The sequence below is a fragment of the Corvus brachyrhynchos genome, unplaced genomic scaffold, assembly GCF_000691975.1.
Source record: "Corvus brachyrhynchos isolate BGI_N302 unplaced genomic scaffold, ASM69197v1 scaffold146, whole genome shotgun sequence".
Taxonomy (NCBI): domain Eukaryota; kingdom Metazoa; phylum Chordata; class Aves; order Passeriformes; family Corvidae; genus Corvus; species Corvus brachyrhynchos.
In genome coordinates this window covers 1,068,822-1,084,670 of record NW_008238960.1, presented here as the reverse complement: position 1 = coordinate 1,084,670, position 15,849 = coordinate 1,068,822, and the positions used below count along the sequence as shown (strand labels likewise).

At 40.4% G+C, this 15,849-nt stretch overlaps 1 protein-coding gene across 3 annotated transcripts in view; it reads left to right on the top strand.

Moving 5' to 3' along the window:
* The window catches only part of ADNP2 (ADNP homeobox 2), a 20,808-nt gene extending 5,766 nt beyond the window's left edge, over window positions 1-15,042 (top strand). For 2 of the 3 annotated variants that reach the window (XM_008637117.2, XM_017738627.1), the window contains exons 3-5: window positions 1,103-1,222; window positions 5,799-5,888; window positions 9,806-15,042. In XM_008637117.2, coding sequence (XP_008635339.1) covers window positions 1,115-1,222; window positions 5,799-5,888; window positions 9,806-12,772 — 3,165 coding nt within the window. In that variant the 5' untranslated portion in view covers window positions 1,103-1,114 and the 3' untranslated portion in view covers window positions 12,773-15,042. Of the gene's footprint in view, window positions 1-1,102; window positions 1,223-5,798; window positions 5,889-6,665; window positions 6,863-9,805 lie in introns of those variants that run through there. The other variant, XM_017738628.1, reaches the window with a different exon arrangement.
* Window positions 15,043-15,849: the final 807 nt, after the last annotated feature.

Sequence of the window (15,849 nt, the reverse complement as noted above, 5' to 3'; positions counted from 1 at the left end):
CTTGTACATGCATGACAGCAAACAAAATTATCAAAGAGACTTCTCATTCTGATGCTAACCTTCAAGGTGAAAAGTGTTGAATTTCTCCTTCCTAAACAAGATTATAGTAATTTTCTGAATAGAACTTAATAAAATTGTGGTGTTCATGTTCTTTTTCAAAAAACCCACAAAACCAGTGTTCCTGCCATGTAGACACAAGGAAATCTGAGAGAAAAAATTGGAATCTTCTGTAGATAGAAGAAATGTAAAGAATTCCTCCCTCCCCCCCCCATCAGATTGTATTTCCTTTAAAATCAGTCAGGTGATCTACTGGGAAATATTAATGAGCCCACTTCTTTGGCTTAAGGATTCTGTGTTTTCATATTTAAGAAATGACATCCTGGCCCGTATCACCAATAGTGCGTCCAGCAGGACTGGGGCAGTGATTGGCACTGGTGAGGCCTCACCCTCAAGTGCTGTGTCCAGTTCTGGGTCCCTCACAACAGGAAAGACATTGAGGAGCTGGAGTGAGTTCGGAGAAGGGCAACAAAGCTGGGGAAGGGTCTGGAGCACAAGTCCGATGAGGAGTGGCTGAGGGAGCTGGGGATGTTTAATCTGGAGAAAAGGAGGCTCAGGGGAGATCTTACCACTCTCTAGAACAGCCTGAAAGGAGGGTGTAGCCAGATGGGGGTTGGTCTCTTCTCCCAAGTAACAAGTGACAGGACAAGAGGAAGTGGCCTCAAGTGGTACCAGGGAGGTTATTAGGAAAACGTTCTGCAGAAAAAGGGTTGCCAAGCACTGGAATGGGCTGGCTAGGGAAGTAGTTCTGTCCCCATTCCTGGAGGTATTGAAAAGACACATAGGTGTAGTGATGAGGGACATGGCTAATGGTGGACTGACTGTGCTGGGTTAATGTTTGGACTCATATGATCTTAGAGGTCTTTTCTAATCTAAGTATTTCCATTCTATGACTTTGCAGATTTTAGTTCTTATTTTAACACTGTTAAATGCAAGTGCCTGTGTTCAAGGATTTTGTCACCTTTTTTTAAAAAATTTTTATTTTTGTTTTTCCTCTTTTTTTTTCTTCTTTATTTTTTGGTTCTTGTGGTTTTTTTTCCCCCAGGAAAAGTGCAAAATGTTTCAAATTCCCGTTCAAAACCTTGATAATATAAGGAAGGCTCGAAAAAAAGTGAAGGACATTCTTGTGGATCTTGGGCTTGACAGCTGCAGGGAATTGTTGAAGGTAAAGCATTTGAAAGAATGTAAACTGATTTGAAATATAAACCAATCTGAAATGTAAACTCCTGAAAAATATTTCAGTTTCTGGTGTATGTATAATGCTCTGCCATAGATCTTTATGGGGGGGTCCTTGCTTCAGGGATTACTCATTACTGACTGCTCATATGCCAGGGGAGGAATTTAGTGTGTTAGTATGTAACACTGCAAGAGGCCATATTTCTTAACAAGATGTGTCATAGATGGTGCTGCATATTATATTCTCTGTTAGTAATGTTTTAACAAAAGGAAACAGTACAGCTTGAGGAAAAAATACAGCAGACTAATGAGTTTTTGTTTGTGTGCTATGTAGCAATGTTTTTCAATTCTTTTAAAATCTCAAGCAGATGAGGACTTGAGTCTCCTCAAAGACACCCCATCACATATCAAGGGCAAGCCTCTGAAGGGACATAAAGATTGTCAGCATTTCTGAAAATGGATAAGCCTTTAAACTTTGTGTCCAGTGAAAAATACCAAAATTGTCTTACTGAGTTGTAGTTTGGTTCTGCATCTTAAAAAATATATGCAGGTGTACTGGGGCAATTAAGATGAACCTAGTACCATTGTTGCCACTTCCAGAAGAAAATACGTGCATCAGTCAGAAAGAATGCGCGCCATCAGATTGGCAAACCTAATACCAGAAAAGGTGCAAACATAGCAATGTAACTCCATTTCTTAACAATGGTGTATTTCAGTGAGCTGGTGCACAGGCTTTTTTTGCTGTTGAGTATATTCATGACTTCGCATTGACTGTAGTCAAGAGGTTGATTGCTTCTGTATGGCAGTACTAAAGTAGGTTTAACACTTTATAAGGGTGCTGTTGTGTCTTTTGTGGTGGTTTCTTTCTGAAACTCCGTAAGTAAGCTATTGGAAGAAAATTGTTCAAGACTACATGCATAACTGATTTTGGAACATTCTTTGTTATTGCAGTTGAACGATGTTGTATATATGTAAATGTCGTAATAGCTCAAGGAAAATTATGTCTAGTAATTTCTGTTTACTTGCTGTTTTTACTGTGTTAATACTGTTCTGTAATCACACTTCTAACTCAGAACCTGGGTCTGTCTTGACCATTTGAAGTAGGAATGTTTTGATGGTGACAGATTTTTACTATGAAATTTCTTGTGGTCTCTTTGATTGTTGCATGGACTTCAATGGTAAATAAGTAGTAATTTGTTTTGTATTTGGTTGGGTTTTTGGGGATATGTATAATGTGCCTTTAGTTGGTTTTGCTTCATTTTTAATAACCTGTGGTGGTGGGAAATCTGGCAAACATTTCCACTGCGGAAAAGAGAGATTTGGGCCAAAAAATACCATATTAGGTTTTTTTTTTTTTTTTTTTTTTTTTCAAATAATTCTCCCTCAACCAAGTTCATAACTTCAGTTTGTTTTTTCCAGGTAATTTGGGGCTGGTTTTGGTACAACTTCAGCAGCAGGAAGAATGGTTTCTATAGCTTGATTTGTACTTGGTTCATATGATGATGGTATTTCTTTTTGGTAGCATGGGATGTGTGAGGCCTTAATAAAACTTAAGAGTCATAGAATGGCCTGGGTTTGAAGGGACCTTGAAGACCATCTAGTGAGAAGTACCTTCGGTTTGTTTGTTGTCTCAGATACTGAGATTTGATGTCTGGGTTCTATGAAGGGGCTGGACAGTGTAAGAAATGGATTGAAATATGGTATGATACAAACATGACTTGCGTCTGGTCCTGAAATTGGTCTTGCACTGTTGTAATAAGGCATGATACTGGACAATAGTTTGTGAGGAAGATGAAGGAATTTCATGTATGACTAGTACCTCCCTGTAGCTTAGAGACCAAATGGGTTAGTTTTTAGGCTAATTGATCTCTGCTAGGAAGAAAACCATGAGCATTTTGGCTGGAGTACTAGTTTGATTCTCCAAGTAGTGTGTTCAAGCCCACTGCAAGGTCAGAGGTTTTCCTTTAATAAACTGTTTCAGCTTCTCTAACATAATGTGATTTTTAGGGCCATGAGGGTGATCGGGGGGCCAGAGCACCTTTGCTCTGAAGCTGATGCTGATGGGAGAGCTGGGTTTTCAGGTTTTCAGCCTGGGGAAGAGAAGGCTTTGGGGAGACTTCATTGCAACCCTCTGGTACGTGAAGGAGGCTCATAAAAAGGAGGGAGAGGACTTCTTATACGGACAGATAGGGACAGGACAAGGGGCAGGAATGTTTTAAACTGAAGGAGGAGAGGTTTAGATTAGATGTTAGGAAGAAATTCTTTATTCAGAGGGTGCTGAGGCACTGGCACAAGTTGCCCAGAGGAGCTGTGGATGCCCCATCCCTGGCAGTGTATCAGACCAGGTTGGATGGGGGCCCTGGGCAACCTGGTTTAGTGAGTGCCATCCCTGTTCGTGGCAAAGGGGCTGGAACTAGATGATCTGTAGGGTCCTTTCCAACCCAAACCATTCCATGATTCTGTTCTATGATTCTGTGTCTTCATTTAAACTCTGAGCTTTTTATCTTTTTGTTCTGGAAAACCATGATAGTTTTAATACAGAGGGGAGAACAGTTCTTCGTTTAAAAATGTTTCTTTCATCAACCTAAAAATACCCATTATGCATCAGGATTAGTCAGGCTTCTCAGAGGGCTTTGTTCCTTTCTTGTTACCTCTCCCTTCTGTTTTCCTCGCCTCCTGGAAGTGAGAAATGTGGGAAGGGTATAACAAATTAGTGGATCTCTGTTTAAAGCAAGTGTTCACAACAGCCATTTGCACCACTTACTAATTGTATTGATAAGAATGATTATTTTTATGAGTAGATATTTCTCTGTAGGAAATAGCCATTTCAGGAAAACTATTTAGACATATTGTCACGTGTGTTTGGCTTGTGGGAATCTGGTGTTTGAGTGTAGGAGCCTGTCTCTCAAACCAAAAATAGAACATGTTTCAGATGAGCCATAAACTTTAAGAAATCTTTTTTTAACAGTGTGTAATTCACTCCAGCATGTTCAGCTGAAACTTTTTTAGTAAATCTCAAGTCTCTTCATTTTCTCTATCAAGAATAGTTCTCCAAAGTTCTGGGATTTCTCTTGCTTCATGCAAGAGATCTTTATAAGGTGTTCTTGGTTTGTTTTTGTTTGTTCGTTTGTTTATTTTAAAGGTTTGGCTGAAGGGCAAATACGTGACTCATAGGTGTTGATTAGATTGCACGGGATTTGTTTATGGTTGCCCTGAGCTTTTCTGGATTCTCCTTGGGCATACGTGATGGTTGAAAAAGCTAGACAGCGTATTGCAGACTCAGCTACGCTTCTCTAAATTCTTGAATAATGAAGTTTAAATCAAATTATCACTGGCATGATGTTCTGTCTTACTGTAATCTGTTGAACACACAGGAATGCTCATATTTGCATGTGTGGACAAGAGCCTAGTGTAGACAGAGCCTACAGAATTAAGTAGGATTCTGTATTTGATTGTTTCTCTTTGTTGCCAAGTATATTCTGTATTGCCTCTAAATTTCACATAACACAAACTATTAGGTTAGTGAATTCCACTCCTTTGATGAGGTCATCTGATCTTAAATGTTATTTATTATCTGCTTCTGCTGTTGCAGCGGAGTTTGGTACAGAGGTGGAAACATTTTGCCTTCTCTAAGTATCTGCAGAGTTTTGAGTGAAGAGGGATTTGTGGAAGGGAAGAATGTGAGGGGAGAAGAGGTGCAAGTTTTCTGTGGGTAAAGCCTGGATTTGTAGCCTGTGTTTCATCCAAGGCATTCTGTTGACTGTAGCCTAGGGTCTTCAAAAATGCCCAGTAAACAGGAATCTAGTTTGTTCTGTTGTTTTTTTTTTTTCTCCGATTAAAGTTGTGTTTAAATATGTGTGGGTCTCAGAAAACTGGAGATGAACTTAGCATTTTTAGGGTAGTAGCTGGCTTTGGCTTGAGGAACATAAACTGCTCTGATGGGATTGACTAGAAGAAGGCTGTAAGGAAAGTTGCTTTCCTTGATAGAGTTGTTGCAGACATGGTAATATTGTTGTCTTTGCATCTTCAGGAAAAGCAGCTCTTGGAAATCAGCTTCTGTGAATGTCTTTTGTTTTTCCAAGTTAAAAGTGTAACACTGCCATGCAGATTTAATAATAAAACCTGTTGCAAGGTAAACCATAGTGGTAAGTTAATAAATGGAAGTAAGCAATGAAATATTACTGATGAAGGAGGAGGAAGGTAGAGGGAGAAAATACTTTGTGTTCACTGTGAATTCCACTGGAAGCAGTGGAATTCAAGTGTAAATATTTTCATTCCCTATATTATTTTCAGTAACTATGAAATGTTCAGAATTCCTACTCTATTACCAGGCAGTCATATGGACAAACATTTGAGTTACAATAAATCAAAGATGGTCAAAGAAGTAATTTCTTTGAAAGGAGTTTTGGGACCAGTATCTGAATGCTGTATGGACTTCCAAGTCATCTTCTCTTTGTGTGGGTTTTTCTTTTTTATTTTTCCTTATTTCCTATTGAGAATTTCTTTATATTCAGAACAGACTGCAAAAGCCTTGTTTTAATTTCTTGTTTTTATTTTACTTTTAGAATCTTAAAAGTTTTGATGCAGGTGAAAGCTACTTTTGTAACACTTCATGGAGTGATGTCTCCCCTTGGGAGCCTGTGGGCAAAAGGAAGGTATGTATGTTTATGGCACAAATTTTGGGTAAACGTGTTTTGTGGAATTGCTGAATTTTACGATGTTCAGAAATTGGGAGGCAGCTTTTTTAATGGGAAAAAACAGCTTTAATATTTGTTTTCTAAGTGCTGTTAGTCAGGGAATAATCTTACATTTCCTCTTTGCTTTTCCCTGTAATGTAGCTGGTTATGAGGACTTCAATTGCCATTTGCTGTCTTGAAGGATACAGCCTTGAACATCGGTGTTTAAAATGTCACACTAATCTTCTGCATTTTTAGCCTAATCTAACATGTAGTCTTATGTTTTTGTGTACAACATGGCTTCTGTTTCTGGAAGGGTGAAAATGTGATTGCATAGATGCAAGTGGATTATGATGAAATTATTATTAGTGGCTTGGTATGGGGTGGCAGTGGAAAGCTCTTTCTAGTTAGATTTGTGTATGTGAAGCAGCTTTTAGTTCTGTATAGCTAGACTCTGCAAGAAAGGCAGGGTTGAGAGGAACAATTCTATAATTGTATATAGTAGCAAGTTTCTACGATGCAGTGTGGAGCGGAGGAGTATATCCAGTAAAAAAGGTGGACTTGTCAGTCTTAGTGAAGAGTCTTGGGGCCCCTCATTGCCTCCATACGGAAGGCCTGTCATTGGCATCTGAACAGCAGTGGGTGTGTCTGCTCTTTTCATCTTGAATCAAAAGGTGATGCTTTAGAATAGTGTGGTGGGGGGATTGTCAGGACTGTTTTGTACCATATTTAAAACATCTGCCTTTATCTTTAAAGCAAACTAAGATTTCAAAGTGGAGCGGTTTCAGCCCCCAGCATACTGGCTGACCAAACAAAGCTTTGTCTTTGTCAAGCTCTCATTAAGTAGGATTCTACCCTTCAGGACCTTTGTCTGCTTTGTTTCCTATTTCTCGATGTCTGAACTTGAGTTCACGTTTACAACTGGAAGTTTATCTGTTCACGTGACTTTGTGGGTGAGTCAAATGAGACTTTTTGTTTGAGTTGGGATAAATTGTGTCCAGGCTCTTAAGTGCCACTTCAGATGAGGCTTACAGTTATGTTTACTAAATACTGCCTTTAGTTTAGGTGAATGGAATAAATCTTAATTGTTAATGATGGTTTCTATTTTTTCCCCTCCTTTTTAATTTATTCTTTATTCACATGAAAAACGTCTCTCTTTACTAGGTCTATCTTCTGGCCCCAGTCATGTTATTTGAGCTCTGCTCTTGCTGGTTCTGTCTCTTTTGCCTTTACCTTCTGACTAAAGAAAGAAGTTCAGTGTTGGGAGATTGTGTTAGATGAGCAGCAGAGGTTCCCCTTCCTCACCAGACATGAAATAGGGAAGAACAGGATGAAGATGGACTAGGTGAAGCTTGTCTTCCATCGCCAGTCCTTTAGGAAAAATGATAAGCTATTTCAATGAAAGTGGAAAATAACTAAAAATTGTGCACTAGAGAGGGAAGCTTCTTTCTTCCCTGTTGTCTGGAGGGACACAAGGCAGAGAGACCTGGTCCCTTACCAGAAGGGAGAAATAGGTGTCCTGAGTCAGGTAGTCAGCATGACCAGTTATATCTGCCCAAAAAAGGAGATTGGAATCTGATCTGATGAAATTCAGTGTAGAGTTGGTAATATGTTGCGGTCTCTTGGAATGGATTTGCCAAACTGTCTTTTGGATGCTAACCTTGTTCCTATCCATTTTCTTTAAACAATTTTGGTTTATTGATATATATCATTCACGTATCATGCTGCCTAGATTTGGGAGAAAAGAAGTCGGTCCTTCAGGATGTTGTATTCCAAAGTTGTTGCTGTCAGGGGAAAATAAGTTGTTTCTTCCTGTAAACTCAGTAGGCTGGAGAAGATGTCTGTGTAAGTGTAGTTGGTGGTTTCCACCATTTGTACTATTTTTAGGGAGACATTAACAGTTTTGGAAGAACTTTGTTTGTTGGAGGCTGTCCTGTCTTTCTGCATGTTTCTAGGTTGTGGGGAATGTGAGACTACATAGTAGAAATGTTCCGGGGTAGGTTCTTTGAGGGAGGACTAATTGAATTTACCTTGATGTTTCTAATAAGCTTTCTTTTGGATTCCATTTTTATAGATGAAGGTTGTGTTGGTCAATCTCCAAGATGCTTTGTTTTTCCTAAGTGGCTTGCAATTCTTATTTTGTCAAATTCTCTATAAAACTGGGATACCATTGGTAGACTGTGGTAGCACTTGTGAACAGAAAAAGCAGATGAGTATGCAAGGAGAACATGCCGACAGAATGGTTTGTACAGTGTTTGTGTGGAAGAGCTCTATTTCATACAGAGAATATCAAAGCAGTAAACTTCACATGCTTCTGTTCTGTTGAAAGAGAATTGTTTGGAATTTTTTCTTTGTCACTTTACTCCTTCAGAAGTAGTTAGGCCTATCTTCTAGTAATGTTCTGTGTGCTTCATTAGTTCATTACTGTCAGTGGCCTTTCTCCAGGCAAATTGCTTGAAGATTGATGTGTCTGGTAATTTGCTTTGTTGCTGTTTAGTAGCAGCTGAGATTAGACACCTAAAGAGTGTAAGTAGAAGGTAATTCAGTGATTTCTTAGCAGTGTACTTCTTCAGCAGCCTTAGCCAGCCAGTGGCATTGTCTGACCCAGTCTTTTGAATTTGGAGCTTAGATTTTGGTTATCATCAGGAGACTCTCCTAGTACTGCTAGTAGGTGGCTGTCTGGGTTGTCTGTAGATGGCTGACTGTAACCTCCATGGCTGTATGACATGGCAAAAAAACCCACCTGCATGTGTTGTGTTACTGTTCCTCATGGTAGGTCAGTGAGATGTGTGTGGGTGATCTAACTAGGCTGGATGCTGTAGTGGCAGAACCGTTTGTTCTCTTTGGGCTCTATTTCATGAGGGGCAGAAGTCAGTGAGGTGAAAAACATGTCTGAGGGAACAGACAGATTCCACTAGATGTTTGAGAGTGCAGATTTGTCACATGGATGTTTCTGTGACTGATTCTGTAGTTTTTGGCAGGAGCCAGGGTTAACTTCCCAGGAAGCTGATCAGAAAGAATGGTTGATGGGGATACCTGTTTTTCAGAAAGAACAAAAAATGTTCATATGGATATGAAAAGCAGTGCTGTCATATGACATATAACTGAGGGAGCAAACCACTGCTTAGTGCACGATAGATGAATTCTTAAACAGTTAAAAATACTTCCCTGAGAAGAATCTGTATTCTCTATACTGAGCATTTTTGAGGAAATTTCCTAAAGAAATTACTATGATGGGATGCCCAGTATGTGTGAGTTAATACAAATTGTATGTATGAGCTAATACATTGCTGCTTTATCATAGAAGGGGCTTTTACTACTTTCTATTATAATTTTGGCTGCAGAGGAATGTTCTTAATAAAATCAGTTGTTTATGGCTTTGTTGGAAAGGTCCTTCTGGAGAGTTTTCAGATAAGAGTAGGCTGTTGAAGTACAGAAAAAAATCCCTGCCTGTTCTCTCTGTTCTCTTTTTGTCCAGTAGATAGGAGCTGGCCTTGAACTAAATAAAGCTTTTGAAGTGTCATAGTAAAAGGACTACTATTCCTAATTGCTAAGGCTTAACTTCCTATGTACAGTGGGATACAAATTCTTCCTGGCTTGTTCTGTGATTCCTGTCTTTAAAAACAGGCTTCAGAATTACTTCTTGTGAACTAGAGTAGGAGTAAACTCATTTAAGGCTTCTTAGTAAATTATAATGAAACAAAAAAGGCGCAAATGTTTCTCCCCTTAAGTATTTAATCTTAAAACTGCTTTTCAAAACCAGAAGAAACTTGACAAGATATATACTATGTGTCCAGTGAAGGAATTTTTGACAGGTGATAGTGTGGGTTTAAACAGATACCAGTGTGATGTAGGAGCTGGCAGTTTCTAAGTGGATGTTTTTCTTTTGTTTGCAGAGATACAGAACAAAGCCATACTGCTGTAGCTTATGCAAGTTTTCGTCCAAGTTGCTTACTTCTTTCAAGAATCACTTGCATCGTTACCATGAGGATGAAGTGGACCAAGAGATGGTGGTTTCTTGCCCAAAATGTGCATTTTCTTCTCATCCCAAAGTAGTGGGAAAACACATCCGGATGTTTCATTCATCTAATAAACGAATACAAAATTATACAGTCAGCATTTTAGATGGCATGAAACAATTTAGGAGTGACATCATAAACTTCACATGTCTAAAATGTCAATTCACAGACACCTTGTATTACAATATGAAGAAACATGTACTGATGAACCATTTTAACAACTTAGTAAATGTATATTTTGGTGAGAAATGTGATGAAAGTACACCAAATTCAGTTGAGTTCTACTGTAAAAAATGTAATGTTCCTGCAAACAGCCCAGATTGTTTAATGTACCATATCTTGACAGCTGAAACACACAGAGACCTGGAGAACAAACTTCGATCTCTGATTTCAGAACATATTAAGAAACCCGGACTTGCGAAACAAATGTATATTGCTCCAAAGCCTGTCCAAGGTATAGCAGCTGCTGCTCCATCTTCAGGGCTTGCTGCTGTCCCAACAGGTTCCGTGACTGCTCCAGGTTGCATCCAGGTTGCATTTCCACAGACTGATCAAAACCAGAGCACGGTGCAGATACAAGCAGTTCAGGATACAGTTGGACCAGCGACCGTCCCAAGTGCCTCTGGCAGCGTCCCACAAACCACCTCTGCTCCCACCACTAGGTCCTCGCACGTCACTCTTGTGCCCAGCAATCCTCCCATGGGTCAGAACAACGTTTGTATTCAGCCATCGCCTTCCCAGCCCATCATTGTTTCTCATGGGCTGCCTCTTAATCATTCTGTTGGGACCGTAAATAGAACTGTGGCCCCTGCGGTTCTTCCTCTTAATCAGCCTGTCATGCCTGGGCTCTTTCCTGTTAATCAACCCATTGGTACTATAAATAGTCCAGTTCCAGCTGGAACGCTCCCTGTTACTCAGCCTGTCAACCCTGTGAATCAACCAGTTGCACCAGGAGTCCTCTCTGTGAATCAGCCAGTTGCTCCAGGAATTTTGTCTGTCAACCAGTCACTTGGGAACATGAACAGACCCATTGATCCTAGGGTCCTTCCTGTGGCACAGACAGTTGGGTCGGGTGTTCTCCAGCTTAACCAGCCTGTTGCCCCTGGGGTGGTTCCTGTCAGACAGCCTGTTGGACCTGGGTTCCTTCAGCTTAATCAGCCTGTTGCCCCGGCAGTTATCCCAGTAAATCAGCCAGTTCAGCCTCCAGTTTCTCAAAGCACAGCTTTTTTGACTGCGGGCCCTATAGTGAGGCATTTCATGCAGGCCAAGCAGGTTAATGGGATGCAAATGTACACACTGACCCCCATCTCAGTTACTTTGCCTGTACCTCCTGGTGGCGGAGTAGCAACTGTGACACCTCCACAGGTGCCCATCCAGCTCATGCAGTCGGGGTCAGTGACTCAGCTGTCCCAGTCACCAGCCAGTGCTCCCTCTCCTCCTGTGGTTCTGACTTCTGAGAATGTATCCTTGCAGGCTTCCCCGCCTGCTCCTGAAACAAGCCTGGCTGTCAGACAGGCCAAGCAGTGGAAGACCTGCCCTGTTTGTAACGAGCTTTTCCCATCAAATGTCTACGAGGTGCACATGGAGGTGGCCCACAAACCACGTGAAGTGAAAGTAGAAACCCCAGAACCTCACAAACTTGCTGCTTGCGCACCCTTTCTAAGGATGACAGAAAAAACGATCCGGTGTTACGCTTGTAAATGTTTTCTCTGTGAGGAAGAGCTCATGAAACATATCTTCATGCATGGCTTATCTTGCTTGTTTTGCACAGGAACTTTCTATGACTTAAAAAGCCTCGTGGAGCACAATAAAACTGCACACAATGGGAGAAAGCAGTTGCATGCAAGTTACAGCAACAGAGGAATTCAGCTAGGTAACGATGCTCAGGGTGGCCTTGTGTTTCCACACTTCGATTTCAACACAGTGCTACCAGATGAAGACATGGGTGAAAGAGAAGTACATTTGGCAGTGCTTGTTGGAATATATTCAACAGTTCTTGTCCCTGTTTACATCAAAGTGAAACCTCAGACAGCACAAACGAACAGGAGATGCACCAGAAAAATGTTCACCTGTCCCTTTTGCTTAGGTACGTTTGCTGGTAGAGAAACCTATGAAAAGCATTTGAAAGAGCGGCATCATATAATGCCGACTGTGCATACGATTTTAAAGTCTCCTGCTTTCAAGTGCATCCACTGTTGTGGTGTGTACACTGGAAATATGACTCTGACAGCTATTGCTGTACATCTGCTCCGTTGTAGAAGTGCCCCCAAAGACACCAACTCGAGCCTGAAGATGCAGCTTGAACGTACTGAGAAGAAAGAGCTGCTGCTTGTGAATGGTGAGAAGCATATTTCTGTGGTACTGAAAAGAAAGCAATCAGATTCCTGCTTTATTGCAGAAGACCAAAGGAATAAGGAACAGCAGCCTCCGAGCTTAAGTACTGGCATAGCTCTGTCTCCAGAGAACGAAGTGAATTCAGGGGTAGTGCCTTTCAAGCGACAAAAGATTAGGACTGAGATGAGGAAGCTTCCTTCTAGTGAGGATCTCCACTTTCTAGCAGTAGATCCTAATCAGTATGATCACAATTCATATGAGGCACAGAAACAGTTTTTGTTGGACTACTTTCACAAGAGGCCATATCCTTGTAAGAAAGAGGTGGAATTACTTTCCTTGCTGCTATGTGCCTGGAAAATTGATGTTGCATCATTCTTTGGAAAAATGAGGAATACATGCTTAAAGGCAGTAAAACATCACAGACCATCTGTGCTGATGGGTTTCAGTATGTCTGAACTAAAAAACATTAAGCACAGTTTGAATTTAAAAGTTGGACCATTGGATATGTAACCCAGCTTTTTATAACAGCTAAAAGTAATCCATAATTGCATACTTATAATTTAGCAGTTTATTATATTGTTTGTTTTGACTTGCAGACTGGCCTGTTGAAGGGTGCAGTAGTACAAAAAGTATTGTTCACTTGTGACTGTTATTGTGAAAGGCACACGTAGTTGTGTATTTTAAAAGCTAAAACCTTCAGACTTAAACATCTGGAATTTGTTTTAGCTTTTTGCCTTTTCTGGGGGTAGTGTTGTGGGTTTTTTTGTTGTGATGGGTTTTTTTTTGTTCCACTTCCATTTATTTTTCTTCCCCTCCAGGCTCCCATTACATTTTTTATACCACCATGTAAAACACTTGTCCTGTTAAAACCAAATTTTATTTTATTTTTCTGTAATGTTGTCTTTTCTAAGTAATGAATTGTGGGTTAATGTTGGTTAAAATAACGAGGTAAACGATGTAAATAACATATATTTGAGTATATGAATTTTTAAGTCCTGATATTTTGACCTATCTTTTGGTTTATCTACTCGAGAAGTGATTGCGGCCTTTGCATCCGTTGCCCCTTCAAATTCCCGGTGCACTGGTAGCAGTGAAATACATGGCATTGTGGTTTTTTCCTCAGTCAAAATACCTGTGTACCATGGTGAGGACTGAGGGGCTTTCGGGTGCCGATTGAAGTGTTATAGTGAACTGGCTTGAAATGTTTGTGTTATCTGTTAAATAGATCTTGCTAACCAGAAGTGTTTATCCTTTTTGTTTGGTGTTGAAGCCTGGTTGTTCAAGTACCTATGGTTCAAAGCTTGGCATCAGCGTTTGTTTTATTTTCTTTTTCAAAAAACAAAGCTGCTTTGGAGAGTGCTTTGATACATTGAGTGTATGACCTCTGTGCATGTCACTTACCTATCCAAATATCACCCAAATTTGGTGGAAGGTCTGCCATTTTAAATTGCTGTTTTATGAGGTAGTAACTGAGTAGTTTACTCCCCAGCAAATTAGATCCCTGGGTTGAAGTCCCTTGTGTCAGAAATGGTACAGACTGAAACTGGATGAATTGGTAGCATCAAGACTTTAAACTGTTGGGTACTTGAGCCGAGGATATTCATGTAGTGATTGGTTCTTGTTGGCCTATAGAGAGCATCACAGTAGTATAAAACCCAAATAGCCTTACCTTCAGTATGGACCAACATCTCTGTTGCAGATTATAGAAAAGCTGTTGGGAAGGTTCACTTGAGTTGAAGCACAAACTGGTGGCCACATTAAGGCCTTGTTGAGTACTGTTCTATCTGGATATGCTTGTTTTCATCTGGCTTGTCAAAGAGTGCCTCCAGTATTAACAGCCAGTTCCATAATAAATAACCTGTAAGATGTGTTGGTTTTATTTCCTCCTCTTCATCCCCCTCTCCCCACCCTCTTTTCTAAGAAAAGAGTTCACTTGTGCCAGTGTTACAAGGAAAGGGTGAGATGCCCACGCTTATTTCTATTTTTTAAGATAGTAAGCATACTTTTGCCCTGTGCCATGGTTTTTAAAGCACATACAGAATGTTTTATTGCTGTTTTTGAAAGGGTGTGACATTTTTAGCAGAATTTGGTTACTTCCTGCCTGTGGTTCTGTAAGTTGTGTTTGGAGTTATATTTTGGATAAAATCTTACTATTTTCATATGATTGCTTCAAGGAGTTTTAATGTGTATGTAGCATATGGTTACTTAGAGAGAATCTGCTATTTGGAAAGACCTAGTAATTTAATAGTGGTGTTAAACAAACATAAACAACATTTATGGGATCAGTTGCACCCCCCACCCCAAAAAGTGATTAAGAACCAATGTGTTCTTACAGCCTAATAATTGCTCATTAAAAATTTAAAAACAGAATATACTTGGCCATAGCACAGTTCATGAAACCTATTCAGAGGGCTTTGAGTGAGGAAGAGGGATATGCTCTCTAGAAGTTCTGAAATGTAGGCACTCATTCTCACAGCCTCGGCCCTGTGTGCCCTGTCATCTTTGGGGCAGTTCTGCTGGTGCTGGTGAGACTTCAGCATGGGGGAATTGGGCAGTGTGTGTCTGGGGAAGGCTTGCCATGAATGGGGAAAGATTGTCGAGAGAACAGTGTGGCTGTGGGGAGCTGGGAAGTCATTTCGTGGTTCGTCGATGCTCGGGGCACCAAAGGAGCTATCCAGTCTTACCAGAGTTTTCCTACATAGTGTCCAGTGTTGATGTTAAGCATTTTATTTATTGGACTTTGATTTCACAGTTTCAAATAAACCAGATTTTTAACTTTCTCTTAGGTGTGTGTGCAAATGATTGCGTATCCATCCCCTTCCTTCTTTTAATACATTCAGAGAACTTCATGTGAACATTTCTTTTGGTGCAAAAGGGCTGTTGAAGGAGGCGAGAAAGTAAGATGTAGAACTTGGATCTAGATGCTTCAGGTAGATCTTAGTGCATTATAGTAATTATCTCAAATATTGATAGCTTTGTATTTTCCTAGAGGCTGATAACTCTTAAATCTTGGTAGTAATTTGCTGTCACTAAATGCTTGTGCTCTTGTTAAGTGGGTACTGTAGAAATAAAAACCAGATGAATTTTGAAATGTGGAAGTGGTGACTGAGAATGCAATATGGTCGTGGTTTTCAGGAAAGCCAAGGAGCTTGAAAACAGCCAAGTTAAAAATCAGTGGCTTTAACTAAATCAGGCTTTTAGCTGTAGGCTTCTCAGGGGTGAAGTAATTTGGATGGAAACTGTTAGTCAGGAAGGACACTGCTGCCCCTGCCTCGGGCTCCATGTGGGCAGTGTGGTAAATGCCTCTGGCACTTCTCTAAGGACAGAGCGGCACACTCCTAGGATATGGGAATGGGAAAGCAAAGGAGCTGCCCTCTGCAGCAGACTTTACAAATACATGTCCTTGAAGCATGTGAAGGGAGTTCTGGTCCACTGTAAAAGAAGCCCAGTTTGGAAAAATGCTGGTTGGCTTATAAGATGATTGTAGCAAGTACTTGTTTCATATGGGACTGAAAAAGCCCCAAATCTGCATGTATTCTGCTGCTGAAATATGTTGGTCTGGAGAGGTGTCCGTGTTTGAGCAGTAG